This window comes from Aspergillus tanneri, assembly GCF_003426965.1.
Source record: "Aspergillus tanneri strain NIH1004 chromosome Unknown AapTan_8_pilon_pilon_pilon, whole genome shotgun sequence".
Lineage (NCBI taxonomy): Eukaryota > Fungi > Ascomycota > Eurotiomycetes > Eurotiales > Aspergillaceae > Aspergillus > Aspergillus tanneri.
This window is the reverse complement of record NW_022984635.1, coordinates 848835-876455: the sequence shown is the minus strand read 5'-3', so window position 1 is coordinate 876455 and position 27621 is coordinate 848835. Positions and strand designations below refer to the sequence as shown.

General features: G+C 45.9%; 9 protein-coding genes across 9 annotated transcripts; 2 read left to right on the top strand and 7 right to left on the bottom strand.

Annotated features, from left to right (window-relative positions):
• Positions 1-713: 713 nt before the first annotated feature.
• Positions 714-1271, top strand: ATF2 (bZIP transcription factor; the record flags this gene model as incomplete). Its single annotated transcript, XM_033575475.1, has 1 exon — positions 714-1271. One exon carries the CDS (start codon positions 714-716, stop codon positions 1269-1271), a length of 558 nt encoding a protein of 185 aa, XP_033421330.1.
• A 915-nt stretch (positions 1272-2186) lies between these two features.
• On the bottom strand, positions 2187-3506 carry ATNIH1004_010906 (putative O-methyltransferase; the record flags this gene model as incomplete). Its single annotated transcript, XM_033575474.1, has 5 exons — positions 2187-2955; positions 3002-3128; positions 3183-3197; positions 3259-3403; positions 3459-3506. The coding sequence occupies 5 exons, from the start codon at positions 3504-3506 to the stop codon at positions 2187-2189; spliced, it is 1104 nt and encodes a 367-aa protein (XP_033421329.1).
• Positions 3507-5813: 2307 nt separating this feature from the next.
• Positions 5814-13694, bottom strand: ATNIH1004_010905 (Type I Polyketide synthases (Type I PKS); the record flags this gene model as incomplete). Its single annotated transcript, XM_033575473.1, has 9 exons — positions 5814-6674; positions 6732-7203; positions 7278-7618; positions 7676-11169; positions 11216-11665; positions 11740-12187; positions 12236-12348; positions 12402-12525; positions 12579-13694. The coding sequence occupies 9 exons, from the start codon at positions 13692-13694 to the stop codon at positions 5814-5816; spliced, it is 7419 nt and encodes a 2472-aa protein (XP_033421328.1).
• Positions 13695-15366: 1672 nt separating this feature from the next.
• ATNIH1004_010904 (uncharacterized protein) lies at positions 15367-15919 on the bottom strand (the record flags this gene model as incomplete). The annotated part of the gene is made up of 3 exons (XM_033575472.1): positions 15367-15523; positions 15581-15815; positions 15868-15919. 3 exons carry the CDS (start codon positions 15917-15919, stop codon positions 15367-15369), a joined length of 444 nt encoding a protein of 147 aa, XP_033421327.1.
• A 1448-nt stretch (positions 15920-17367) lies between these two features.
• Positions 17368-18051, bottom strand: ATNIH1004_010903 (uncharacterized protein; the record flags this gene model as incomplete). Its single annotated transcript, XM_033575471.1, has 1 exon — positions 17368-18051. The coding sequence occupies one exon, from the start codon at positions 18049-18051 to the stop codon at positions 17368-17370; it is 684 nt and encodes a 227-aa protein (XP_033421326.1).
• Positions 18052-19590: 1539 nt separating this feature from the next.
• Positions 19591-21045, bottom strand: ATNIH1004_010902 (chromate transporter; the record flags this gene model as incomplete). The annotated part of the gene is made up of 3 exons (XM_033575470.1): positions 19591-19618; positions 19676-20254; positions 20315-21045. 3 exons carry the CDS (start codon positions 21043-21045, stop codon positions 19591-19593), a joined length of 1338 nt encoding a protein of 445 aa, XP_033421325.1.
• Positions 21046-22226: 1181 nt separating this feature from the next.
• ATNIH1004_010901 (uncharacterized protein) lies at positions 22227-22589 on the bottom strand (the record flags this gene model as incomplete). The annotated part of the gene is made up of 2 exons (XM_033575469.1): positions 22227-22381; positions 22433-22589. The coding sequence occupies 2 exons, from the start codon at positions 22587-22589 to the stop codon at positions 22227-22229; spliced, it is 312 nt and encodes a 103-aa protein (XP_033421324.1).
• Positions 22590-22903: 314 nt separating this feature from the next.
• On the bottom strand, positions 22904-24401 carry ATNIH1004_010900 (uncharacterized protein; the record flags this gene model as incomplete). The annotated part of the gene is made up of 2 exons (XM_033575468.1): positions 22904-23060; positions 24100-24401. The coding sequence occupies 2 exons, from the start codon at positions 24399-24401 to the stop codon at positions 22904-22906; spliced, it is 459 nt and encodes a 152-aa protein (XP_033421323.1).
• Positions 24402-26186: 1785 nt separating this feature from the next.
• Positions 26187-27271, top strand: ATNIH1004_010899 (uncharacterized protein; the record flags this gene model as incomplete). The annotated part of the gene is made up of 2 exons (XM_033575467.1): positions 26187-26837; positions 26906-27271. The coding sequence occupies 2 exons, from the start codon at positions 26187-26189 to the stop codon at positions 27269-27271; spliced, it is 1017 nt and encodes a 338-aa protein (XP_033421322.1).
• Between the last annotated feature and the right edge of the window lie 350 nt (positions 27272-27621).

The following is a 27621-nucleotide window of genomic DNA, read 5'->3' as shown; positions in this document are numbered from 1 at the left end:
ATAACAGAGATAGTGCAGATATGTTACTATGTGCGCATCCTATACTATATCATTGATGCATCACATTCTACTCATAGTAACATAGGATTTACGAAACTGCGGAATGATCGATTAAACTGACGTGCCGAGCAGTCCCATCGAACCCTGAAGAGTTAACGCCGCACTAAAGTTATACCTTAAGGTGGGCAAACGAATAAGAAATTAAATGTAGCAAACAGCTATTCTGATTCTCGAGATTATGCTTAGCTCGGATATGAGTTCTAACTTCTGGCGTATATAGTCCAATCTACGTGTTGTGTTCGAGCATTCAGCATCCCGGCCACAACCCCGGTAAAATTACATAGCTGTTAAAATAACATAGCTGTCATCAAATTTTATAAATAAGCGGACAACGGATTCAGCCATATCCTATCTTGGTCTTCAAATGGGATTAACTGACAGATGAGTTAATCATCTAAATCACGTGAATATATATGGAAAATACCAAAATGTGACGAGAGGTGAAGTGATAATTCCGTAAACGGAAGGCAGCCTCCAGCCAATTGCTTCGCGAGCAACACAATGCTAATACTGACTCAGAATGCTTCTATTCCTCTTCAAACTTCTTACAAACCCATATCTTCATATCTTTGAATCTCCGAAATTAGCCACACCGCAGCTCCTCTCTGCATACATAAAACATTACTATCTCCTACTACAAGAATACACCCGCAATGTCTCCGTTTTTGCACAGAAGCGACATGAGCGATGATGAATTTACAGCCACATATCTTTTCAAAATTGAGGATTTGTCAGAGGAGCCCGTCATGACAGAATACCCCCCAGAGTCGTCCTCAAGTCCAGATAAAGAAGACGACAGTTCAATACAGCCTCTATCTAAGTCCGTGTCTCCGGCGGAGAATCAATCGGAACAATCAACCACCTCTCATTCATGCTCGACCTGTCGGTCATGCTCAACCTCAGAAGATTTGCCGAATACATCCAATCCAAGAAAGAGAAATTACGAAGATGATGAATGGGAGTATAAGAATGAGGAAGGGGAAGAAAGGCGCTCACAGATGCTGGAACGAAACAGGATTGCCGCCACCAAATGCCGACGGAAGAAGAAGGCCCGTTTGCAAGCCATCGAAGAGAGCATTGAAGATGAAGAACGGACCATTGAGCGTATGGAGCGGGAGCTTGCACTGCTAGAGCGTGAGAGCCAAATACTCGATGATGTGATTCGCAAGCACCTTAGCAGTGGCAAGTGTCGTTTTATGCCCAAGCATTAGTTAGCGATGGAACTGGATACTTTCTACTAGCGATTGTCTTTGTAGACTGCAGGATTGGCTAGCCATTGAACCGGGTTACTGTGTGTGCTAAGTAATTAACTACTTTATTACTATTGTGTATTCGGGGCTAGTATTTAATAAAACTTACGATGTAGGGTATAGTTAGTATCCAGGACATCTAATATGTCTGCCCCCTAAACTGAAATCAACGATGGTCCTGCGTTGATAGATGCAATACTAATTCGATATAGAATTTAGTTCAGTCGAAATTTTGTGGCCAAATTTCGAAGCCTCACTCCTATAAGTCTATTTGTCAATCCAACTAGTACGACCTACAATTCAAACATCTGGTATTAGTGCCATCACAGAAGTACAGCGAGGGGATTTGTTATCCATGGGATGAAATTCCAAGTATTTGTAGATCATACTTTCTTTCCAAGGGATAGACATTCCGAATAGATTGTTCCCTTGGTTGATCATGCTTTCCTTGTGTAGCCTCCAAGTGGCTTTTATTCACCGGTATTCTTGGATACTCTTAAATAATCTTTAGGCTGGTTGGAAAATACACCATTGTAAACTATGGAAATGGCCAGGAACCTTAGCCTTTTATTTGCAATCCGTCTCGACTCTCAAAGTAGCGCATTCTATCCAGAAGGAGAGCTATACTCTAACATAGTTCGCTCGAAATGGCCTGATTCTTGACCACCATACACTAATGCATTCATTTGTTTGGACAAGCCGTGGTAAATATAACCAATAGGAAACACAACTTCATTTTCATTTGATAGAGATGGCTGGAATTAATGCGTAGTTTTGTCAGCGTTCTGGTATCCTGGTAGTGCGCCACTGAAGACAGTATGACCATAAACCTAACATTCTTCAACGATAGACCAGCTTATTTTAGCAGATACACTTTTATAGCTTTCTCATCTCGATCAATCCGGCCCCAAAAGACGGATAAGCCTCAAACGTCACACGCAACCCTGCCAGTGCGGCCAGCTGATGCCACTCAGATGGAGTCCTGTGTCGTCCTCCAAAGAGTACAACCATTGTCGTGTGTAATTTTCCATTATTCACGTTTTTGGAGAATTCATGGATTAAAAGACGAGAGTAATTAGCCATGGCCTCAGATATCTTCTGTAATAGATTTACGGCCTCCAAATCCGGTAGGTTATGAACGACATGCCCTAGGTTGTAAATCAGGGCCCCTTTGATAGGCTGAGGGCTATTCCCCTTAAAGTCCCACGTAGCAAGTGTGATACCGGGAACATCCACAATAGCATCATTGAACTCTTGAACAACAAGCTCCGATGCTTTCAAATAAGGGAATGTCTCTTTAACTTCAAGAAGCAGTTCTCCACTACCCCCTCCAATGTCGACCATGGCAACGGACGTGGATACTTCGGGGTCGCTGAGAATATGCTGCAAGTCGTATCCCAGTTTCTTCACGCGCTCTGGCATAGTGCTGGTCTTCATGAACTTTCCGACCATGAACTTGTTGAAACTGGGCATGCGACCTTCTGCAGCCATAATAGAATAGGTATGTTGCTTTGATAACTCCTCCTGACCCATAAGTTTGTATGCATGTTGGATGGGAGTTTCTTGTTCTTTGAACGGGTACTCGAAATTATTAGCTTCGAGTTTTCGCATGACAAATGCAGCGCCCAAAAGTGCCTCCCTTGTACTATTGCTTGTTAGTATATTCAAGGGTTGAAATGGAGAAATCATACAAATGAAGACAGCCATGCAGCGCGGACGGAGTGGTCACCAAATGCCTCGTGATATCATTTGGACTGTAAAGCTCATCGCTACTGACATCGACAAATCCGAGGCAGGCCATAGCAAATAGAGTATCCTCTGCATAAGCATTAGCCTTTCTTTGTGATCTTTCTTCTAAGTATGACAGCATACGGAATAAAGGTAAATCTATGTATATTAACCAGAAGTCAGTATCATAGGGGCTACATCGCAGGGATATAACACAGACTTGGCTTGAATTCTTCATTTCCTTCACCCAGACTATTAATATAGGTATCCTGGACCTCCTCTGCTGTAGAAGGTCGGTTCAACTGCACCAGCCTGTCAAAGAGCTGGAAGTGGGCTGCCACAGGCACGAAACCTAGGGCCGGCGGCTGAGATCTCTTCTGTTAATATGTATAACTAAATAACTAATGTATGGCCACTAACCGAGCTAACAGTGTCTGCCACTGCCATGGCAGCAGGTGAAGAAGCCATAGTCTGCATGAAACAATAGGTACACCCATGGGTTCGTGGATTCGATTGCCAAATAGCTGGGGCCAGAGTAGGTTATATTAAACCCCTCACTAATGCTCAAGCGAACATTTGAGTTTCCTGTCCTATGTAAACAAAATATACCATATCTCGCAGGATTTGGCGCTGCAGAATCAAGCCCAAGTCAAGTAATGTAATGTACAATGTATGTACTTACCATATAGCCTATCTCTATAGGCTCAAAGAACAGGATGTATTTTCGGCCTACTTTTACAACAACCCCGCCTGTAATTTCATGGCTATGACATCAGACCTATATCATTATGAGGCAGTCTAGGCTGATTGTTGCATATGACCATGAACATATATATGATAGTTAGACATATTTTCAGCTAGACCTGTCGAGGATAGGGGCCCGAAACGGCCATGTTCGGTCCTGAATCTTTATCAGAAGCTGCGTACACGGTAACGCAAGGTAGTATATTAAGGACGCGTTGATGTATTGTCATGATCTCATAACTATATCGTATCGCTATCTTATCTATGGGCGTTCTAGTTATATTTTATCTTGATCTATTCAAAAAAGAACCGATCAGGGATTAGTTCTCAAATATCTTGATATAAGATACAGTGATATTTTCTTCTACCATCATACCTAGCTCACCGTCTACCCGGCCAAGTAGATTCATCACAATCATATCACTTGCATAGTACCCTTAAGGGTTTTTTTAATTTTTTTTATCTTCTTTTTTTCTTCTTCTTTCTCTTTCTTTGTTCCCATTATTGTTTCTCGCCAGTCAATACTCCACTCTATAGTATTAAATCAAATTACATCCTACACTCTAAGAGCCACTAGATTGGATCTAAAACATAATGGTTAGGTTGGAGAGTGAAAACTAACCTTTTCACACTCCGCCACTGATTCACAGTCTTTTATATAGGAAAAGGATCTAGGTGACACAGGATAAAAATTATTGAGGGTGAAACAGTACTCCTCATGACAGTGGCGGCGTCAACGGGATATAATGTACAGGAGATTAAGCAAAGAAGGGATAACTGTTCCAACAACTAACATATGAGGAACACACAAAGGGACGGCTTTTAGGGGAGCGAAAAAAAACACCGTCTGTACTACAGTATACTGCCTGGATGACACTACAGTAGGCCGCAGCGCGGGAGGACAGGCCCAAGCCAGCGAATGAGCACGAAGAGATGATGGATGGAGGCTAGACATCTTGGAGGAAGCGGAACGAGAGGGAGAAGGTTAAAGGTGGAGAGTGGTTCGTCTAACGAGTTGACACACTGCTGTACCGAAGCCAAGGAGGGCCAATGTGGTCCGAAAGCCGTAGGCAGCAACTCTGACCTGGGGCGAGGAAAAGGTCTAGAACGGTCATCAGATGTAGTAGGAAAGAGGGAAAGGCTATAGCCTATGACTCGCCGTCTTTCATGGCCGGGGCGGCTCGGTAAGGACGTTAAACTTGACGAAATAATAATAATAATAGTAGTACTGGGCGTTGAAGTCCCTTGAGAAAAGATCTCATGTAAGTTCACTTACGTCAAGCTGAGTCTTCTTGCAGGACTCGTCTTAGGCCTATCTGCCTCTTTGGAGCCTGAGTCAACGGCGGTTCGTATTAAGCGGCTTTAAAAAGGTTATAGCTCAATAAATATTGAAGGCTGTGTATTAATTTATGTATTAACAATGCTTAAAGCTATCTACTTTTTCTAGATGGACTAGATTACCGAATACTCTATCTATACGTATAGCTTAAGAAATAAATTCCAATGTAACATCCGTCTATCTTTTATGGAGTCAATTTGTATAGTTACTACTTTTCTTTGGCATATTTTTCGTTCTCGAAGTACGACATTCAATTAAGCTTACTTCTTAATACGTTCCGTCCATCTTTAATACAAGGCTGCAAGTTGGTTCTGGCATGTGCGATAAGCCAGACTATAGAGAGTTAATGTTCTAATCTATGTCTTAATATTATAGTTAAAGTTCCTGTTCAGATAATATATACTCCATTCCACCATTTAAGCTGCTAACTAGTTCTAGATTGTAGATTTATCAAGAACGTGGCTAGCACCCAGCTTGGGAATCTTAGAGCACAGGCAAAAGCTAACTTACTGTGTGTATAAATAAAGCTAAAAGAGGCAATATTCAATGCTGGTCGTGATCAATTTTTGGCTCGATAATTAACACCAAAGAAATTAAAATGCAGCTTGATCTGGGCGATTTACCCTCTTGGCATTCTGCATAATATAAATCAAAACAACCGTCACTTATTAAAGTCCACCAACAACTGCCAGCTAAGCCTTACCATCCTCATTTTCCTTCACTCCGTATCTGGCACGCAACGAGTCCGTTATTAGCGTCGCAATCGCTCCGACCTTCCTCGCCTCGGTTATGGCGCCAATCGAAAGCTCCACATCCGCATTGCGCCGAATCCAGTGCTTAATCTGAAGGCTCATCAAAGAATCTACCTCGAGATTAGGATATTGCGCCTCGTCAATTTCCCCTGATTGCCCGTTATGGTGCGAAATTTGTTTCCCAAGTGCTTCGATGATCCAATTCACAACTGTGCCGTCATTCAGAAGAGTTGGGTTGCTCTTGACCGAAGCAATTTTTCGCTGGAACTCCGCTTCGTCAATTCCTCCTGCGCTTAACTCGTCAGATTTGGATATAGAGAACGTGGTGAAGCGGGCATCCTGTTGCAACCACGGGTCGTTGGTGACAGCGGCCGGGGACAACCCCGCTATCATGGTTGCTGGACGACACGACGATAAGTCGTCTTTCGCGGAGACAACCGCAACTTGGAATGCCTTGAGAACGTCGCCTTCTCCCATCATATGATGAAATGTCTGGTGCGCTTTGGCCAGGAGCTCCGGCTGACGGGACATGAGACCCATTTCATCCACGGGACCCAGGCTAACCCCTGATGCTGGCAATCCTAGTCCTCGGCGATACTGCACAAATGAGTCCAAGAATGAATTTGCGGCGGCATAGTTGGCTTGACCTGCGTTCCCAACTAGGCTTACAGCGGAGCTGAATACAATGAAGAAGTCCAGAGGTTGGCTGAGCAGCGCATGATGGAGATTCCAGGTTCCCTGTACCTTGGCTGAAAGGGACTCTGTCCAGTCTTCATAGCTCATCTTATCGAAGAGTTGATCCTGACCAATGAATCAGCACCATAACAATTACAATCAATGAAGGCTGTCCAATAATACCTTTAAGATAGCTGACATTTGGATGATGCCAGCGATAGGGCGTGGGCTTTGACCTATGGCACGCTCGACGGTCTCTAGATCAGCAACGCTCCCGGCAATCATTTCCACTTGGCATCCCTGGATTTGGAGCTCTTGTGAGAACTTTTGATCTTCTTCATTACATCCAGCAGATCGGGATAGGAATACAAAATAGCGAGCGCCATATTCCACCATCCACCGGACAATCGCTCGGCCGATTCCTCTCTGTCCACCAACCAGCAGATATGAAGCATTAGACTGGAAACTGAATACTGGGGGGGCGGGCAATAAAGGAAGTCGACTGTCGTCTTCAGGCAACTCGATAATGAGCTTTCCAATGTTTTGGCCGTTTTGCATTTGCCGCATGGCAGTTTCTAGCTCTTCAACTTTGAAGACGGTGTGTGCAGGGCGATATTTGGAATCAAGGAAATACTTTATTCCTTTTTCTATAGCCCTGTGAGACAAGTTAGCTGAAAGGTATCTTACTGCTGCTAAAGCCAGACACGTGATGGAATACGGGAGGCCTACTCTCCGCTCCTACGCCAATCCTTGAATGCAACGGTATATAAGTCGAAGCCGCAGAAGGACCGACAGTTTTGGAACCCATGCAAATCAAGCAAGCCATGCCCCAGAATATCCCTTTTCCCAATCTCGAGCATCTTTCCAAAAGGCGCAACACATTGCCATGAGGCCCGCAGCAGGTCACCTGCAAGCGAGTTTAGCACTAAATCGACGCCCCTTCCGTTAGTTTGCTGCATGACCCCCGAGAGGAACGATGTACTGTGGGAGTCGAAGATGTGTGAGCGGGGAATGCCAAATGTCTCCATCAGATAATGTGCTTTTTCGTCACTACCGACCGAGGCAAAGATCTAGTTTATTGTCAGTTGGATTAGGTGATATTAATACGCATACTTGGACGACCATACTATTGCACCAATTGCATGGCAAATATGAACTGCTGCTAGTCCAACACCACCACATGCGGAATGGACCAGAACCGACTGACCCGTTTTCAACTGGCCGATTTGCAACAGCGTGAGAATGGAAGTAGCGTAAGCAGTGGGAATGGCAGCAGCCTCTGTCATTGTTAGTTTATCAGGAATCCGGCGGACGCGTTCAGCCGGAAACACCCCCTTGGTTGCTGTTGGTGAGGGATCAAATAAAACTACTTTGTCACCCACTTGCAGGTCGCTAACCTGGGATCCCACACTAGTGATAATACCACTAACTTCGAAGCTGAAGTCCATTGTTTTGGTTCTCTCCACAACCCCTAGCGACATCATGAGATCCTTAAAGTTCAATGCCATATAGCTAGCCTTGACTTCCACTTCGTGCGGCCCGGCCTCCCGACCCCGAATTGGTTTCCAGCCAAGTGTGCTCAGATCGCCCACTGTCCCGATGTCAAGCTGGTAGACATCAAACTGGTCTTTGGCCTCAAGCTGGTCTGCCACCTTGGTCAAAATTGCACGGCCAGTATGCACGGCGCCTTGGCTTAGGATGAACTCATACTCCCGAGCGTCCGATCCAGGAATGTCACTACCAAGCTGCTGGTATACCTGCATGACCGTGGAGATTGTGTCTTCATTGAATGAATCAACCTCAAAAGTCCCAAAGTCGATGTTCAGTTCGAGACGCAAGGTGCGAGCAAGGCCGAGGATCTGACCGAAACGGGGGTCCAGACATCTCATTTGAATCGAGTGCGTAACCCAAAGTATGCGCTTAACTGATGCAAGTATACTTTTTAGCTTATCGTAGGTTAACTGAGAAAGATTGTCCATGAAAGGTGTTTCAAGATCTAGCAAGGCAATAACGTCCTGTGTTTGAAGTTCCTCTCCAAACAAACACCACTGTACTGCATATTCATTGCAGGACAAATGGCTTGCAATTCCTTGTACCCACGGGTGATATCTGTCCTCAGGCCTGCAAAGTAAGCTAATCGGGGGTCGAGGGGGATCCACCACTGGGTTAGTCGACAGCATCACAGCTTGTGAATGAAGTGGGGAGGGTGCATTGTACGCGAAGACATCGACTCCTGAGAAGCCTGCTAGGCATAACTCCGTCTTCCAGCGATGCACTGAAACGTAAGGCTTTTCTAGATGGTCATTACCAACCCCCGACCACCATCCAGGGAGCAGGGCCATCAAAACATCAAAGTATGGTATATCTGAACATGGCTCGCATAGCAGCAATCGTCCTCCAGGGGCCAGTAAAGACCGTACATTCTTGAGTGGCTGAGAAAGAACCGGCGTCTGCCACAGGACATTACACACAACTACTAGGTCATAGCTAGCTTCGATAAGTCCCTGCTCCCTAGGATCCTTGGAGATATCTAATGATTTGTATTCCATTTTAGGCACAGCTTGGAAACGTTCTTTTAACGCATCGAGACATGCAGTGTCTGGGTCGGTCACCGTGAAGTTGTTGAAAAGCCTGTCTCCCTGTATTGTAGTTAGTGCATTTACGATGGTTGCCGTTGCAGACCCTGCATCAGCACCAACCTCCAGGATACGGAGGCGCGGGTTCGTATGTCCAAGGGGACCAAGGAAGTCGTTCCAGTTGTGAAGAGTGAGGCCCCACTCGAAAATGCTTTTCATTGAGCTCAGGAGCGAAGTGCTCCCGGTATCGTTTCCATCCGCAAAGTGATTGGAATACTCAGTTGCATATCTCCGAATGTCAACATAGAATTTGTCCACACGGGGGTCGGGGAATTCTGTGCGTAGAGTTTCAAATATCTTCTGGCGCTGTTTTTGGTTCATTTCCCTAATATGTTGCAACCCAGGTATATAATTGTATTGGCCTTCAGCCAGTCTGCGCGCTATGTTTAAGAGTACCTCTTTGTACCTGATGAAATATGGTGAAAGCACGGGTTGAGTACCCATGGCTTCGAGCATATCAAACATGGATACAAATGCCGCCTTTGCGCATCCGTGCATCATTGACTGGTCTAAGAATACTGGAGATGGTACCTGATGGCTTACGGTTAGAAACCTGATATCAGGTTTCCACTCGACATATGTCCCTAGCTTCGGCCCTTTGCCTTCGAAGCCTGTCTCCGGTATGGGCAAAAAGCGCATCCCAGCCATTTCCAAAACCAAGTCACCTGTCGTCTCGGATACTGCCCTGAAGCGCCCGATCAAGTTTTCCTCGACAGGGTTTGTGGTCGTAGCCTCGACCAGCATCGAGTCACCCCCAGGGGCCAAATAAACCCGATCGATGTAAAGTGGCATGCCAGCCTTGTCAGGATAATGAGATACCCCTTTGTCACTGGCAATAAGCGCTACTTGAAGACACTGGTCGACGATCGTTGGGTGAATGGCATAATAGCTGTGGTGAAGCTCGCGTTTGTCCTCGACTCTTCCACGAGCAGCGTTCCTTAGCGGATCGACCGTGATATCATGTAGGCCTTCAAAACGAGTACCATATTCCAGTCCCTTTTTTTGGGTCCTTCGGTACCAAGTTTGTGATGTAAGCTCCCGATCAAATGGCGCAGAAATTGTATTCGATGAAGGTGGCTGGTCGTTACCAGCTCTCGCTTGCCCCGAACAATGTTTGGTCCATCCATGGCCATTGTACGACCATATGATGAACTCGTACCAACTAGAATCCATAGTGGCGTTCAAAGTCATCTTGCGCAAACTCGTCATAATCTCAACGTCGCTTTCATCTCTCACCAGTGCCTCCATAAGCAGGAGATGTTGAATAGTACAGTCGCTCGAGCCGGTAACCTGCCGTATGGCTTCGGAAACGATAGATACATAACCCACGGCTGGAAATACAACAATGCCCATCATGCGATGCTCGTTAATCCAGGGCACCTCATCACCTCTGAGGACATTACGCCAGGTGGGTGCGAAATCGTTACTTTCCAGGCACCGGGCTCCCAGCAACTCGTGGCGAGGAAACTGGCGGAGGCGCCATTGTCTAGTCAGGCGCGATTCTGTCCACTCAGTGTCCTCTCGTTGCCAGGGGTAGGTAGGAAGGTCGGGGACTGTCTGTCCCTGATAGGCCCCGTTAATAGCGAGTAGGTCAACGGGCAGATGGCTCAGGTACGCTGTCCCGGCGACAGACATGATATTGAATATGTTATCCTCGTTGCGTTTCATGGTCGCGCAGTACGTGTAGCTGGTTGTGGTTTCAGACAGGATTTGCTGCATTGGTCCACGGAGCGCCGAATTCGACCCAATCTCTATTATGACTAGGTGCACCTTATCAGTCGTGGATATGGCTAGGTCACGAAAAGCCGTGGAGAATAGCACGGGAGATTCTAGGCTACGGCGCCAATATACAGCGTCAAGTTCACTGGGACAGGTGATTACCGTGCCCGATGCAGTGGAATACATTGGAATCATTGCGTCAGCATTCATAGCTATATGGGGACCGGTCATGTCTTCGTACTTGGCACCGACGGTTGCCATATGCGCTGCTTGATAGTCAGCAACAGTATCCAAGTAAAGGTGAAGACTCACGAGAATGATATGCACGCTCAACTGGTAGCAGCTTTAATAGGACGTCGGGCTCCTCATTCTTGAGATTAGTTGCCAGCCGCTCTAACCGACAACGGGGCCCAGCAAGAGTCACGCTCTTAGGGCTATTCTCGCATGCTACTACGATGTCATTGTCCAAATACCGAGACACACTGTCTCGACCAAGTGCCACAGCGAGCATGCCTCCGTCACTGGGTGCTATCGTGGCTACTACACCGCGAGTATAGGCCAATATAATTGCCGTATCTAGCGATATGGCATTGGCAGCATAGGCTGCTGCAAACTCCCCACTTGAATGGCCAATGACTGTAGAGGGAGTGATGCCCCAAGACTTGAGAAGATTGACTAAGCCAATTTGCACGGCAGTACATAGTGGCTGCGAGATTTCTGGCTGATCGATATTGCTTTCCTCTCCTGTTCTGACAAGCTCCTCTACAGTCCCCAAGGAACCCAAATCAGCCTGGCACTAAGCAACTCAAGATTAATTAAACTGTGACTTATCATACCGCAGATCCTCCATTCGGGTGCATTTGATAGGCCTTGGAGCACATTATCCATCCGATGCATGTCGTTCTTGAAGGACGTGAAATTCTCCATCAACTGAGCACCCATCCCACTCCACTGCACTCCTTGACCAGGAAATGCAAATGCTACTGTCTTTGCTCCATGATTAATATTATCAGCCCTAACAAAATTGGTTGACATCGTGGAGTTGCCCTTATGTTTTACCGCAAAGGCTCGATGCTGCAAATGTTCACGCCTCACACTGAGGGTGTACACTAGGTCATCCAGAGAACCAGCTTTTTGTGAAATATAATTTTCGATTTGTTCGATTCTTCGAGTAAGGGATTCTAAGTGACTAGCAGAAACTACTAGTAGCTGAGGGATACTTTTACTGCCCTCGCTGGTGTTGGTTCGAGGCTCCAGCACGGAGTCCGCTGAATCGACAATCACCTGCTGTTGTGAGCATCCGAAATCAGGAAGAGGAAGATGAAGACGTACATGTGCGTTTGTCCCACCGACTCCAAAACAGTTGACGCTCACACGCTCTTTACGATCCTGAGGCCAAGGGAGAGTTTCGACTGGTACTGTTAATCCCGCCTCTTTGAACAAGACTATTATAGGTTAGAACTCAGCCAAAGTCACTTGCAAATTGGGACAACTGTACTTTTTGGGTTGGGTGTTGCAAAGTGTATGTTTGGAGGAATCTGTTTATGTTCCAGGGCGAGAACTCCCTTGATCAGCCCTGCAAGCCCTGCTGCACCTTCGGTATGGCCAATGTTCGGTTTCACCTGTAAGAGAAACAGTTAGCATCATACTACTAACACAGAGATCGGTCTCTTACACCCCCTATTATCATAGACTGTCTTTCAAAAGCGTTGGCTATGGCAGTGGTCTCCACGACATCTCCAACTGGTGTAGCGGTGCCATGGCATTCCACGAACGCCGTCTCGCCCGGGTTGGCTATGTGTGCTTTGCGATAGGCCTTCCGGATCAGAGCCTCCTGGCCATCTGCTGACGGGACCATAATATGATTTGTCCGGCCATCAAAGTTTGTTGCCACTGCCCGAATTACTCCACGGACCGGATCATGGTCCCGGATCGCATCATCGAGTTTTTTGATATACAAAGCACAAATCCCCTCTCCACGGGTATATCCATTCGCATCTGCGTCAAACGTCTTGCAGATTCCATCTGGGGAGAGAGCGTTAGCCTGCGACATATTCGTCGTCATCGTCGGGGTGAAAATTAGACTTGTCCCGCCAACAATAGCTGACGGACAATCCCCAAGGGCGATGGCTTGACATGCCTCGTGGAGGGCCACGAGAGACGAGGAACAGGCTGTCCTGCAGGTCATACTGGGTCCTTTTAAATCATACTCGAATGACACTCTATTAGCAACTGCATAATCACCCGTCCCGATGACATGCAGAGGATTGAGATTCTGGGTGTCTTTGGCCGTAAGATCCAACCAGTCCTCGCCGAACGTTCCTACAAATGACCCAATCTCTGTTCCTCGCCAATTGACCTGACCAGCGCTTTCCATACACTCCCATACCACTTCCAAGAGAAGCATTTGTTGGGGGTCTTGAGCACCATGCTCGTATCGATTGGTTTGAAAGAACGATGAATCTGCCTTTCCTAGGTACTCATCATCGAGAAAGTATCCATTTCGTGATACCACAGATTGTGTGTCTTCTCCTGGGACCCCGTAGAAAGCGTCTATATTGTACCGGCTACCAGGAACCGGACCTGATGCACATCTCCGGTCAATCATCAGCTTCCAGAAATCCTCTGGAGAGGAGACACCTCCGGGGAGCCGCACTCCCATGCCAACAATGGCAATAAGAGGAGGGGCATCATGAGGCCAGGATGCATCGGCAGTAGTTTGGTATTCCTCCGCATCCACAGCCGTCCATCCCCGGGGGCTGCCTGAGCTGTCGGTGTCGCTGGAGGCCATGAGGGCACGTGACTGAGCGAAGAGGCAGCAAGGTAGAGCTAAAGTGGGAAAGATGATGGGGGAGTCTCAAACACACTGCCGCTTGCTTTTCACTTAAGATATCTCCCTATGTAATTTATGTCGGGCGACTCACCTCCGCCCTATGACGACACTTGTTTCAGCATCTTACTTTCTCGCCTTGTTTGGTGGCTCAGACAAATTTTTAATTGGATGTCATATGATCTAGAAAGCGATGCTAGGGTCCCTCAAGTGTGGTCTTTCAAATTCATTGATTTGTTCTCGCCTAATCTCAAACCAATTACTTCAAATTAAAATCTATCGGTAGGGGAAGATGTGTGCGTAGAGATGCATGCAGCACCGGAAAAACCGTACTGACACTCCTTTACCCTGAAGGAAGGTGCCTTGCCACTTGTTGTAATCCTCAGTCTCCCCCAGCAGGAGGTGGAGGGCAAGTGTTACAAGTATGCCTGAATATCAGACCGGCACGGTAAAGCAATATGATCAGAATGTAGATCACAACATTGTGCAAACAAAATCGGAATAGATGGTATACTAGCGGGACTCTGTGGTCCTGCATAAGGAGACATGCTGCGAAAATGAGTGAGGGATGTTCCGACCATGACCAACGGACCGAGGAGGGTGGCACCGCAGGACACGTAAAATTTATTGTCTGGTTGACTTTCCCACTTCCCAGTTTACATCCTTGCTGGAGTCATGCGGTGAATGGTGAAATCAGGGAAGTGAGTGACTCTTTTGAAGATTATTGAAGGCATATCGTGTGTGATGCTGGTAAACATATCCACTACAGCTTTGCAACCCCACTTTGGATATGTCTGACTATCTGCTTTCAGTAACAGTTGATTTTTGCCATGGACCTGTGTCATGTCACATATGTCTGGTATCTTTTGCTACATATTCAAATGGGCCTCCCTTGCAGGGAGTCCATGCCAGGATCCAATTTAGGTGAAGGAAAACCGGACACGACACCCCTTGGCCCGTACATGACACACCGCCAATACTGCATAGGGGAAATATACGTAACATCCAGTGCATGCAAATGAAAACGAGGGGGTTACAGAATAATCTAACAATCGTAAAAAAAGAAAGACTCTATCAGATACCCTTGTGTCACCTAAATTTCTAAACATTGTATTGCGGCACCCGCCACATCCCTTGAATATGGAGACTACAATCTGGATATTCGTTTGCACTGCAGGGCTTTCAATTTTGCTATACTTCGCTGGTATGGCCTTCTACAGGCTGTCTCTGAGTCCACTGGCCAAGTTCTCCAGCCCCCATCTGGTCACCATATCAGGGTTCTATGAAACGTATTTTGATGTAGTAAAAGCCGGCCGTTACCTGGCGGATCAAGATATTGCATCAAATCACGGGAGTTATAGGCGATATTGAATATACTATAGCTATGGATTATCTCACAATCTTTGTTATTTTAGTTTTGGTGTTATTTTTAGGAATCTATATAAAGCAGCTTGCAATAAATCTGGTGTTTTTTTAAGTCGTAATAAGAAAGAACTGATCATTATACTGTACTTATACTAAGATTTACATTCCACAGTGGTGTTATATACACATTCTCTGCTAATAGAGCAATTAACCTTTGTACAAGCAGTAGAGTACGACACATCTCTTAGTTGCCAGCACATAGACACCTCTAATGCATCGATTCCTGAGGCGCAAGCGCTCTGCATTCATATTTACCACGAATTCTTTTATAATCTTCCATCTTGGTCCAGGTAGCGCAGGTAATGTTTTTAGTGCTAATAACCTTAAAGCCGCCGTTAACGTTCTCCAACGAAGGTATAGAGAGACTAAAAATACCCATTAGCACCTGATATTTCCGGCCCCCAATATTATGGACCACATACTCGTTAAAACTGCCAGTTAGGTTGATACTACCCGCAACGAGTTTCAAGTCCGGGAAATTAATAGACGAAAGAGAATGGAGACCAGCGCCATTCACAGCCCCAGTAACGGTTTCCACTCCCGCAAGATTCAATGTGCCCACATACTCGGAGGAGATCTTGACGTCGCCGTTGACAGTGGAACAGGAGGCCTGTGTATCAATGTCCAATTGGCTTGTGAGGGTTAGGCTACCGCAGGCTAGTTTTAATACATATTAGCATTGTGCATTTAATATATTATGTCAGCTTACCGGCTGCCCACGACATGCTGGCCAAGGAGAGTACCAGGTTCGCGTATTTCATTGTGAAGGTGATGATGGATATGAGGAGTAGGTTAAGGAGTATTCTAACAGGATAGAGAAACATTTAAATATACCGGTGTTATTATTCTAGCAAAACTACCTGAGCAACAGCTCTCCTGGAGTGTCAGCAAGGTTTCAGCTTTGTTGGAGGTTCGGCAACTCAGGGGTTCTCACTGGGGCCATTTCGAAGGTCATCCAATGGGTGTGTCCATATGCGCTAACTGATTCTGTGGCTGGTGATATTGTGCAGCTACTTGGTCCTTAATATTTCACATTATTGCACCTCTTTCATGTGCCTACTACGAAACTGTTGGGAGATGTTGCGTGGGATAATCTCTGGATTTAATGACTAGTGGCATTATGCGTGACAGTGCTATGGGGCGATTTTTGCCAGGGGATATAACAGATCTCTTCTATCCCACCAAATATAGCTCTAGCGCAAGGGGAATGGGATCTGTATATGTCAAACCCGAAGTTCATGGTACTATTCATAAACCAGACCTCAACGATCTAGTAAGAATCATACGTCAGTCTATGCAACTGATAAACATTATAACACACATTAGCTGCCATTATAATCACGGCGGCAATAGTCTCTATACCAAATATCTTAATTATTAGCTGACAGGCATGAAATCTATCATTATGCTCACCAATAAACATGCTTTCAACCTCCAGTAGAAAATTTGGATTCAATAACACGATCTATGAGACGTGGAAAAACATAGAGATATTCTGGCTTCCATGGTTTATCCAAGACTTACATATGAAACTGTTCTTTAGGGAGATAAATAGCTTATTAGCGTACAGACAACTTTCCCAAGCCATCTGTCATTCTGCCAGTTTAGAGCCTATAGTGTATTTGTGATGGGGATGATTGGCACTTCTACTTCCATTACTAGATATAAGCATTAAAATTGACCTCAGTATACATTCTTAAAGCATTTGGACATATTCCTCAACATCCATGTCTGGATACAAACTACACACATTCCATTTACCAAACAAGATGAGTACCAACTATCTGTGTACACCTAATACATTGTTGTGAATATCTTAATTAGGTTCGTCTAATAGCTCTGCAACTGACACAGAGTAATATATCGGTTTTTAGGAAGTGGAACTTAAATGAAAGACAATAATGGCACATGACAGCCTCAATTAACACTTCTGCTAAATCTCTACGATCTAATATCCCACCGTGATGTCATCCAGCAGCTCTGGGGACTAGTGACGATCCCGATGATCAGAGACGGGAGATCGACACGGATATCTAAACTTGAGGTACGGAGTAGATACAAGTCGCATCTTATAAAGATGTTATTGAATAAAATTCTAGCATATATGCTAGAGTATTATGCATAATACTATTATCTGAAGATAGTTCCATACTCATACTGAATCATCTCCCAACCCTCACCATACACACCCATCTTCATAGGAAGCTTATTACAGGGCCACAGCACCGACCAAAGCGGCGAAAGCCACAACGCCGGCGATGTTGGCGCCAGACACGCTAGCAGCACCGGTGGCCAGGCCACCCGGGGCGGACGTGGTCTTCGAGCCCGATCCCGAGCCAGAGCCGGAGCCAGAGCCGGAGCCAGAGCCAGAGTCAGAGCCAGGGCCGGAAGAGACAGTGGTGGAACCCGAAGAAGCGGAAGAAGACTTGGCGGCGGAAGAGGAGGCGACAGGGGAGGACGAAGCGTGCTTGGAGTAGGTAGGCGCTGCGGTGATCAGGGTACTACCGTGCTTGGTCTTGGAGCTCTTCGCCTCGGTGGTGGCAGAGGAGGTGTCCGTAGCGGTGGTTTCGTCACCTGTTGCGGACGCAGTCGGGTCAGATGTGGCAACAGCCGTCTTGCCATTGGGACCCCATCCAGGGAGATAGCTGGGAGTAAGGGTCTCGGTGCCGGTGTACAGAGGACATCCGGGCTGGTTATACTTGGGGGGAGCACGTCCACCACCGCAGTCGGGGAAGGAGCAGATCTCGCCGGTCTCAGGGACGTACCAGATCATGCTGGCTTGATGCCACTGGTTGACGGTGGCAGAGGAGACGCAGCCTTCCAGGACGGTCCGAGCCGAAGCAATGCCAACGAGGCCGGTGGAGAGGAGAACAGGCAGAGTAAAGGCCTTCATTTTTGCGAGAATGAATGAATGACTGCGGATTGAATGGCAGAAATGAGCGTCACTGATTCGGGAATCAAGAAAAGAACGAACGACAGGAGCCAGTCAATGGATACCTGGGGAGCGGATGGGAGTCGAAATCTGACGAGAATATTATATATCTCAGGCACGGTGTGGTGCGAGCACTACAATATCACTAGCAGCCCAGGGTCCCAGGTATCTGCCTGTTTTAAGGGTAGGCTATTGGGGCTAAACCACGAAGCTAGGATCTAGCGTCTTTTTAGCTCCTCTTAGCTTACTTACCCTTTTCGCCCATGTAGAGCAAGTTTTTCCCTCCAGAGCAATTGGACCTGACGCTACCGTTGCGGCTAACCATGGATAGACTCAGGGCCGGGCTCGCCTGCCCCCACGTTCCATCTTTTTGGGCGCTATTGGTCTCGAGGTGGAAATTGTCCGTTGGGGCATCTCCGGGCACCTCCGGATGTTCCTGGTTTTCCTAATGCTCAATTTGCCTCATCTTTGATAGCCGGAAAAATTATCTCAGCGGCGTATTTGGTCAGTTGGGTTATTTTAATCCGAATCCAAAGTCAAATTTTCGTCTATCTAGTGCCTCTATGGTAATAGACAAAAAGTACGCAAAGGCTTGCGATTTAATTACGTTTCTGATGGCTGATAATTTAGCTCGTCCTCGTTTGGGCTAGACAGCAATAGTAGAATGGTAGCAGATGTACACTGTTTGGGGCCATTGACAAATTCTCTTTCGTGCACCAATTAGCTACAGCCTACTCCTTACATTTAGGAAGTTCTTCCTGCTGAAGGGAAATTTTTAGAATAAAATGTCATTCTCAGGAAAGAGCGTAGTTGCTGAATCTGTCCAGTGGATATCCAGAGGTAATTTGGAGCCAAAACTCTGCATTGCGAACGGATGGCCCACGCTGGACATGCATTTATTCAATCAATAAAGGCAGGCCTGGACCTCGAATACGAGGATAAGCGCTTCATACTAGGATATTCCCAAGTGGGTTAGTTCACTGTAGGAGAGGAAAAGAGTGTGAGTTTGCAGCATAATGTAGCGAGTTACAATTGTATTTACTCAACTGGATCCAGAGTAGCCTCCGCGTTAGATACTGGGGCTGTGGAAAATATATTTGCTTCTATAATATCGGTAGTCATTAAATAAGGCACAGATATTAGATCGCTTTGCCGTACATACACTGCCAGAGCATCTGTGAAACAGTGAATATATGCCCTTATTCTTACCAGATAAATTTCCACTATACAGACTATAGCAATACTACAGCACAAATTTTCAATAACCTTCCAGCTGCGCTAATTACTCGTCTAATTTTTAGGCTCTCTGACATAAATTATATTCAGCCCTCCTATATATATAGTGTTTTCCTAGTCGACAGGTAACAGGTACAGCATTTGGAATATAGGGGATGAGTGAAAGAGAATTCTACTTCCCTTGTAATACCATGATATAGCTAAGTATCTACCTCTTCTTCTGCTTTTTGTTTGTTTTGTTTTTCTAAACTGGGAGGAGTTGCATTACATACAGGTTCCATCCCCTACCAAACTGCAGTTATAGCAACCATATATCAGCTATAAATATCAACGCCCGACAGCACCATACCAACAAAGCCCCAATACCGCCCCAATAACAATGGCAAGAGCAGGCGGAACATGGAACCAGGCACTCTGAGCATACGTAAGAGCGGCAACCACAACCCACCACGGCTCCTTTGCCAGACTCTGCCCAGCACTTTCCCGTGGAGTAAGATAACCGATTTCCCAGAGTCGATATACGGCAGTAAAGACCAGCCCGACAGCCGTGGCATTGACGCCCCTGAGGAAATCAATCACCCACTTTCTCCGTCTCAGTACGCGCCAGAAACTCTGAATGGCTACCGCTAATGTAATTCCCGGAACGAATATCCCTAGTCCGCCGAGAAATGCGCCGAAAACTGTTGGTAATGGAGATTTCTGCAGTGTTAGAGCTCCGAGGAAAACGGCAAAGTTGAAGTTTGGCCCTGGGAGAGCCTGGATGATGGCCAGGCCAATGAGGAAATCACGGCTCGAAACCCATCCAGGGTCGACGACGTATGAGCGTAGAAGGGGAATTACCACGGGACCGCCACCAAAAATGACGGTTCCAGCAAGGTACATTTTGGCGAAAAGGTCGAAAGCTAAGGGAGGGGCATGGAGTAGTCCTCTGGTGACAAGAACGCTGATGAAGGAAGCTTCACATAAATTAGTGTCGACTAGATCTCACCGTTCAAGAGGCGTCTTACCGAAGAACAGAACGAAGAGAATAACTCCGACCCGGACGCGAATAATGTAGTCTTGGGAAGGAGCTTCTTCGGCATAGGGAGGAGTGTTGCTACTTAGTTGCTCCGTCGGGAGACCCGTCCTCCGCGACCGTAGCCGATTCTCGTCACGTCCTTGACGTTGCTCAGTCGCTTCCAAGGGTGTACTCTGAGCACTCTCTCCTTGATCGGCTTCGTCGCGACGAGCACCACGACTCCTCCACTTGACGGCTAGGTTTCGCAGCCGCTGGTTCATCCAACCGTCCCACACGACCGATGCAAGTCCGCCGATGACCATTAGCAAAGGGAAATACCAGAGCGTATTATAGCATACACCGGCACACGCCCCGAAGATCACCTGAATGCGTGTAAGCTTATCGCGAATCGCCTTTTCCGCAAGCTGCACAGCCGCGAGCGCAATTATGCCAACCGTTGCAGCATTGAGACCTGACAGAAGTGCATAGACAGGCAAGGGAAGGGTTTCACTAATCCTCTGCACACCAAGTGACAAAGCGTACATTGCGATGGCTCCTGGAAGACTACTTGGAGGTAAGTTTGGATGTCTAACCAAGCGGTCGCCAGGGCCAGGAATTACCTCCATACGAAGAACACGAGCAGCGCTGGAACGAAGCCCGCATGCAATAGAGCCAGACAGAAGATCATCTTCGTGCTTCCTGGGCCTGGGAGACCCTGACATATGGCGAACAGTTCCTGGTACTATCGTGTGCATAAACCAAGGCGGTTACAATGGAATTTGTACAAATCGGGGCCAACATGGACATTATCTACCGTCTGCTCGTCCACCCATTTCTCCTTTCCTCCTTTCCCCTCGACGAATCTCGCGTGCAGAATCTGAAAATGAACAGCAGGACCACCAAAGGCGGTGAATCCTAGATCCCAGGTACGTAGAAGCACGTCCACGAGACGTGTGGAAAGTGCCTTGTTTCCATCTCCGTTCGAACTTCTAGCCTCAAACGTGCTCCGCAGCCGGTTGAGCGACCGCAGACGAGCTGAATATCGTGATATTGGGACTGGGAGCAGCATACCGGGAATGTCGGTCGCCAGAAAATGATGGAATATGCCAGAGAAAGCGGAGAATGAAGCATTGAAGGAATGAGACGGGTTACCAATGAACGTCGTGACTGCCAAGAACTATGAAGTGTTCCAAAGCCTGGTTGAGCGAATGGAGTCTACTGCACAGAGCCACGCGGGTAGCGAACGACGATTATTGGTCATCTTCTCTATTATTGGGACGCCTTTTCTCGTATTCGAAAACTTAACAGTGAATGACACTCTTGGCGACCTATCTTGATGATTTGTGGTGTTTGCCATCAGTCTTAGGATGAAGTAACTGAGCAATAGTATAATATTAGCCTAGCTACGTAGTACAGAGAACTGGCAGTAGTTTACATTTATTAGTATGGAATGAATTATTCTCCTATGCTAAAATCGATAACCCATGTATTTGGTCAGGTAACACACTTCGATCTGGACTCCCATGTGGGACTGTCACACAGATTATGGATGGCAACGGTCAGAAAATGCATGTTTTAATTGCTGGGTGTAGTAGAGTTTTGTATCGATGACTTCGGATATACTACTGTCTCTGATGACAACTCCCAGGTAAATTAACCAAAATGCCATTGTTCGATGCACATATTCGATGGCATCTACAGACCGAACAAGTGCTGGACCATATTGGCATTCCAATTTATCTTGGTATGTACTCGACAGGATCGTTTTATGATGGACGGTCGCCGTTTGAAATACACTCGATAAGGCCCCAAAAAAATAAACTAAAATAAAATACCATGTAATTCGCATCCTATATTAAACCCTCAGACACAATCCTCTACAAACAGAAACAAGCCCGCGTGATTAATTATTCCCACAGGATCCCCACGCCATCGCCTGAGGAACCTGGAGAGACTTCTGATCCTCGCCATAGATCACAACAGATTCGCCGTCGGCGCCAGTAAGGGTACAAAATCCCCCGCCGGGTGAGGACACAGCGTAGACGACCATGGGATTTGCTGCGACGGGTAAGTATTATATGGTAAATACTTAGCAACAATAGCACTTACTTATTTTGACGTTAGTTCGGTCTGTAGGGAACAACATGGAGTAGGACTCCCCATTGGCACCATGGAAGCCGATGGAGACATCAAACCGTTTCTCCAGGGGGGTGGCGGTCGCCAGAGAAAGAGTTGCGAGGATAGTAGCGGTGATGGGGAGCTTCATGGTTTTAATAAATCTTTATTATGTCTTGGTCTTGGTAGAAATGTGTTTATGTTCGGAAAGTTGAATTTTAATGAATTTAGTTTTTCAAAGTTTCTGTCACAAAGCTTGATGGAAGGATATCTGGAAATGTTACTTGGGTTTTATACTATGGACATCAATACTAATCTTCTATCTGACATTATTTCTAATTTTATCAGAGTCTCGAAAATGGATAAATCCATGCATTACAGTCCAAAACATGGCGAATATAACTTGGTACTGTTGAGGGTCTAAGACATGGATGACATGGTCCAATCACTAGGTGATTAACATTGTTAGGCCAACCATAAAACCTGGGGTGTTGGCTCCATCTGATGCGTGGCAAGGCCCTCTACAACGAACCAGATGGAATGCCTGAAGCTAAACGCGGCGAACACGATCTGACGTTTGAGATGATCGACGATACCCAATTCTGGTGCTGTAGCTTCAGGCCTATCTGGTAGAGAATTAGGTACATATATTCATCATCTAAATCTTCGAATCGGGTGCGTTAGTGCTGAATAGATCAGGCTGCGTTGCTAATAATACCAAGGCACTTAGCCCATCAGCATAACAGCTTAGGTGAATAGCCGCCTAATGCATCTACCACCTGTCAGTGGTGCATTTACAAGTAAAGATGAGTGTGAAGAATCCAATGGGAGCCATATATTACAATTTTACCTTAGGTCAAATATCAATCATTATATCATAGGACTTTGTATGGAATGCTATATTTAGCTATTACGTCATGTACTGCCCGCTTACTTTATTTTCTATAGGAATTGCACATAATGCATAAAACCAGCAGATAACGATACACTGTTACAGTATGGATCAAGTATCTATCCAACCATATAGTGGCCATGCATTTAGAGCATCGTTGTGGTAGTCCTAAATATCGTCCATTATAGGCCGTTTCGTCTGCCTAGTGGGTACTTGGTTCGATGGATTTTGTGCTATGGAAATCTAGACGAAAATAGATTCTAGTTCAAGCATATATGTACATTTAATAAACGTTACCACGAGTATATCGCAGAATATAAGGAGTCCCAATCCATTAGTATTTGTCAGTTGTGTAGGAGCATATACAGCTCCGGTTATATTTTAAATAAATCACTACGGTTAGGCCATTAAAGCCATGATTTTAAAATACATCCAATCTGGAAGACAGTCCCACAATAGAATAATACCTAGATGTCTTAATTATTCATATACAGTCGTATATTTATAATTAAAAGAAAATTCGGTTCAACAACAACTGCGCCTTTCCATACCGAGTTATCCAGCATAATACAACTTCAATCCCCATGCCTTCGATGATCACTTCAAAACTAGAACTACGCCGCATATTCACATCTAAAACACCAACAATGCTGCTCTCCCGGTCATTGTTGCCAGGATCCCCGACGAAAGCGCAAACAAAAAAAACCGCCTCATCACATTGTTGGTAGTCACGTGCACCAAGCTATGCAGTATGCGGGCGCCCACATACGCCCACCCCAGATACACATCCAGCTTCTCATTCTTCCCGTGGCGTGCGAACGCCAGCACCAGAGAAATGGCGTAGAACTGAGTGGGCTGTTCAAAGAGATGGTTGAAGTTATCCACCTTCCAGCGTACCGAGGTCGGCGTCTTCGCGTCCAGCTGGCTCTTGGTGATGGTATTGTCGGCTGCGATGCGATGTTTCTCCAGGAATGGGATGCGCACGGCGTACATCCAGACCTCCATTGCGAAGGTCCATGCATTAAGGGCGACGACGGGGCCGAGAAGGCCGGAGATTTGTGGGGAAGACATTTGGGCTTGTAACCGGTGGTAGTGGACTGGGGTAGGAAGAGGAAAATTTACATAGGATCGGGTGGGATTTTATGTCGTTACGCGTTCTATCGGTGATACGAGCTTGCACTAGGTAGTAGCTGCTTCGTTTTGTGCCGTGATTCGTTGACTTTGAATTATTACGTCGGCCAAGACTGCTGTCATTCGGTTATCTGATATCTGGGGATCGGCTTGATGCTGTGGCATATTTCCTCAGTGAAGAGACACATATAATGCTGCAATTGGTAGTATGTAATTCCTAGGTTTCATGGTAACTTATTAAGGAATACCGAGATTGCTATTGTATAACATGAGAAGTAACGCCAATCAGATCAATAGCAGGTAAAAGTTTAATATTATGTGAAGTACATATTTCAAAAAGGCCTTCAACTAAGTATGCCCGCCCCCAAATATCGGGCTCTCACCAGGCTGACATTTGGGGGCGGGTACATAAGATTATCTTTGTTAGATCAAGTACCTGTAAAAGAATGTTTAATAATCAGTAAACCAAAAAAAATAAAATGAAAATAAAATGAAATAAAATTAAACTAAATCCCTGGACGGCATCAACCAGTACGTTTACCAAGGAAGAAAAGAAGGGCACTCCACAGGAATGCTGGTGATAGTTGCTTGAGTGGTTATTCAAAGAACTTCACCGTGGAGACTTGAAGGCCCGCACTGTCCCCACGTGGCCTCTGTAACTGAGGCCTGGGAAAGGAACTGTAGGTTGTGCAGAGATTAGAGCACTTGACTGCATATGCTTTGTAAGAGCTCACCCCGAACATGATCGAATGCATATAAAGGAGCATCCTCGACTTCTATTTTAGAAAACTATCACGCTGCTCGTTAAGTGACAAAAAGATGGTAGAAATTGCATCATGTGTGACCATTCATTTCATCTACCGCAATAAAAAGTTCAAAATACCGTACCAAATCTCTCACACCCCGATATCACTCAACGCCCAATTTTCCGGTCAACAAGGAGTGAATGTCAGGGGCTGAACCCGTAGAACCTATACGATAGGTTATGTACAAAAAGGAATCGTTGAAGAAGGGAAGAAAGGAGGAGGAAAATGAGCGTAAACAAACAGGGTGGAAAGTCACGTGACGGATCGAGGGCCGATGGGCCAAAGGTGCCAACAGGGCCAAAAGGAACAGTAGGGACAGTAGGGACAGTAGGGACAATAGGGACAATAGGGACAATAGGGATAATAGGGACATTGGCCCGAGAGGTCAAATGGGCTCCAGCCCTTTACAGTGTAGAAATGAAGCTATACTGCCACAACGAAATGATAAAATGATTATATATTTTGGTGGAGCAGAACATGATATATCAAGAAACTATATAGCTATTTTTTGGTGTTGCGGAACTGGTGGGGAAGCTGTATTTACCTTCCATGCCTATTTACAGTTAGTAGGTGTCTTTTCACTTTTATTTTTTTTTTATTAATATTTCCTTTTCCTTTGCCATAGCGGGCCCTGTAGCCTTCTTCTTATCTTTACTAATATTGGGTCCCACGGTCATTCATATCAAAAGTTAAAATTAGAAGACAAGCGTTTGTCTCTTTGTCAGGGATATTAAAACAATATCCTCATAAACCAATGATCACTCGCTCTTACACCTACGGCTGTTGGATGACGTCTAGTAGCCGAGCCCTTCGGTAGTTGCGGAGAGCCGATGCTACTACAATATTTAAAGTCCCTGATCCCTACTTGAAATGATAATCTAAGAATCCAGTCCTTCAATTTTCTTCGACTCATCCCATTATGTCCGGAACGATCATAATAACAGGCGCAACTGGCTCCCTAGCCGTGGAAACCGTGCGATATCTTATATCCTCTCATCCGTCCTTAACCGTCATCGGCACTGTTCGACATGTCCCGGAAAGCTCCAAAAGCCCTTACCTGCTCCAATTACAAGCCATCCCGCGAGAATTTCCCAAAGCTAAATTATTCATAAAGAGCATGGACCTCAATTCACTCACTGAGGTCCGGTCATTTGCCGACGACATCGCGAACCAAGTGGCAACAGGAGACCTTCCCCCGATTGCAGCTATTATCTGCAATGCATTTACCTGGTCATTATCTGGTGCCTTACAGTTCTCTCGGGATGGCTATGAATCGACATTCCAGGTGAATCATCTCTCGCACTTTCTTCTTGTGTTGAAACTTCTATCGCGCATGGATCGCCAATCGGGTCGAGTGGTCATGCTCAGCTCGGAGGTGCATGATCCTGAACATCGCAACCCACTCTCGAAATTAGGTGCTATGTTTCCGCAGGAAGATGACATGGAGCAATTGGTAAAGCCCGTTGCAGATTCCCCCGGGACAGAGCATGACATGGGCTGGAGAAGATATGCCACAAGTAAACTAGCAAATGTGATGTTCATGCACAGTTTGAATTATCAATTAGAACACGTACGTATCTAAATTTTCTTTATTTTTTATATCCAGAACATAGTTTTGTCTGACTCGCTTGCGAATAGAATCCATCCCTCGGAAAAATCACCGTGACTGCTATGGATCCCGGTGCGATCTTGGATTCTCGCGCACATAATGAGCAGCGTACGATTAATAGATTCATGTTCGGGATAATGAATCGATTGTTTCCTCTGTTGAAATTCTTCAGCTCTCGCTTTCGATCGACTGCAGACTCAGCTCGGGATCTCGTAGCACTAGCTATGGACTCGAAATATCACGGCGTGCGAGGGTACTTTGACGGTCAAAAGGCTATCTGTTCCGCTAGTGCAAGTCGGGACAAGGTGAGAATGAAGGCCCTTTGGATGGCGTGCTGGGAATGGGCGAATGTAGAGGAGGAAGAGACATGTGTGGGACAATGGCTGTCAGAATAGTAGGAGACAATAGCATGATGTTTCAACGAAGTGACTATGGAGGTTCTAATGTCACGATTTTACTGTGTTCCAACTCCATAAATTACTACTATCAATACTGTATCAAGGGATAAATCATGTCATGATTGGTGCAATACTATATTGAATCCTTGCTAGTTACACATACACGAAACAATATTTAACTAGCGTACCTGCTATTTGCACAAAAACTATGCATCTACTACTATTCATTTGGATATATTTAAATAACCTTACCCAAGGCATCTAGAAACAAACTACAGAGTGGACTACACCGGGAGTAAGGTAATAGATTCTGCTTTTCCCTATACTACCATAAGTACGGCTTGGTC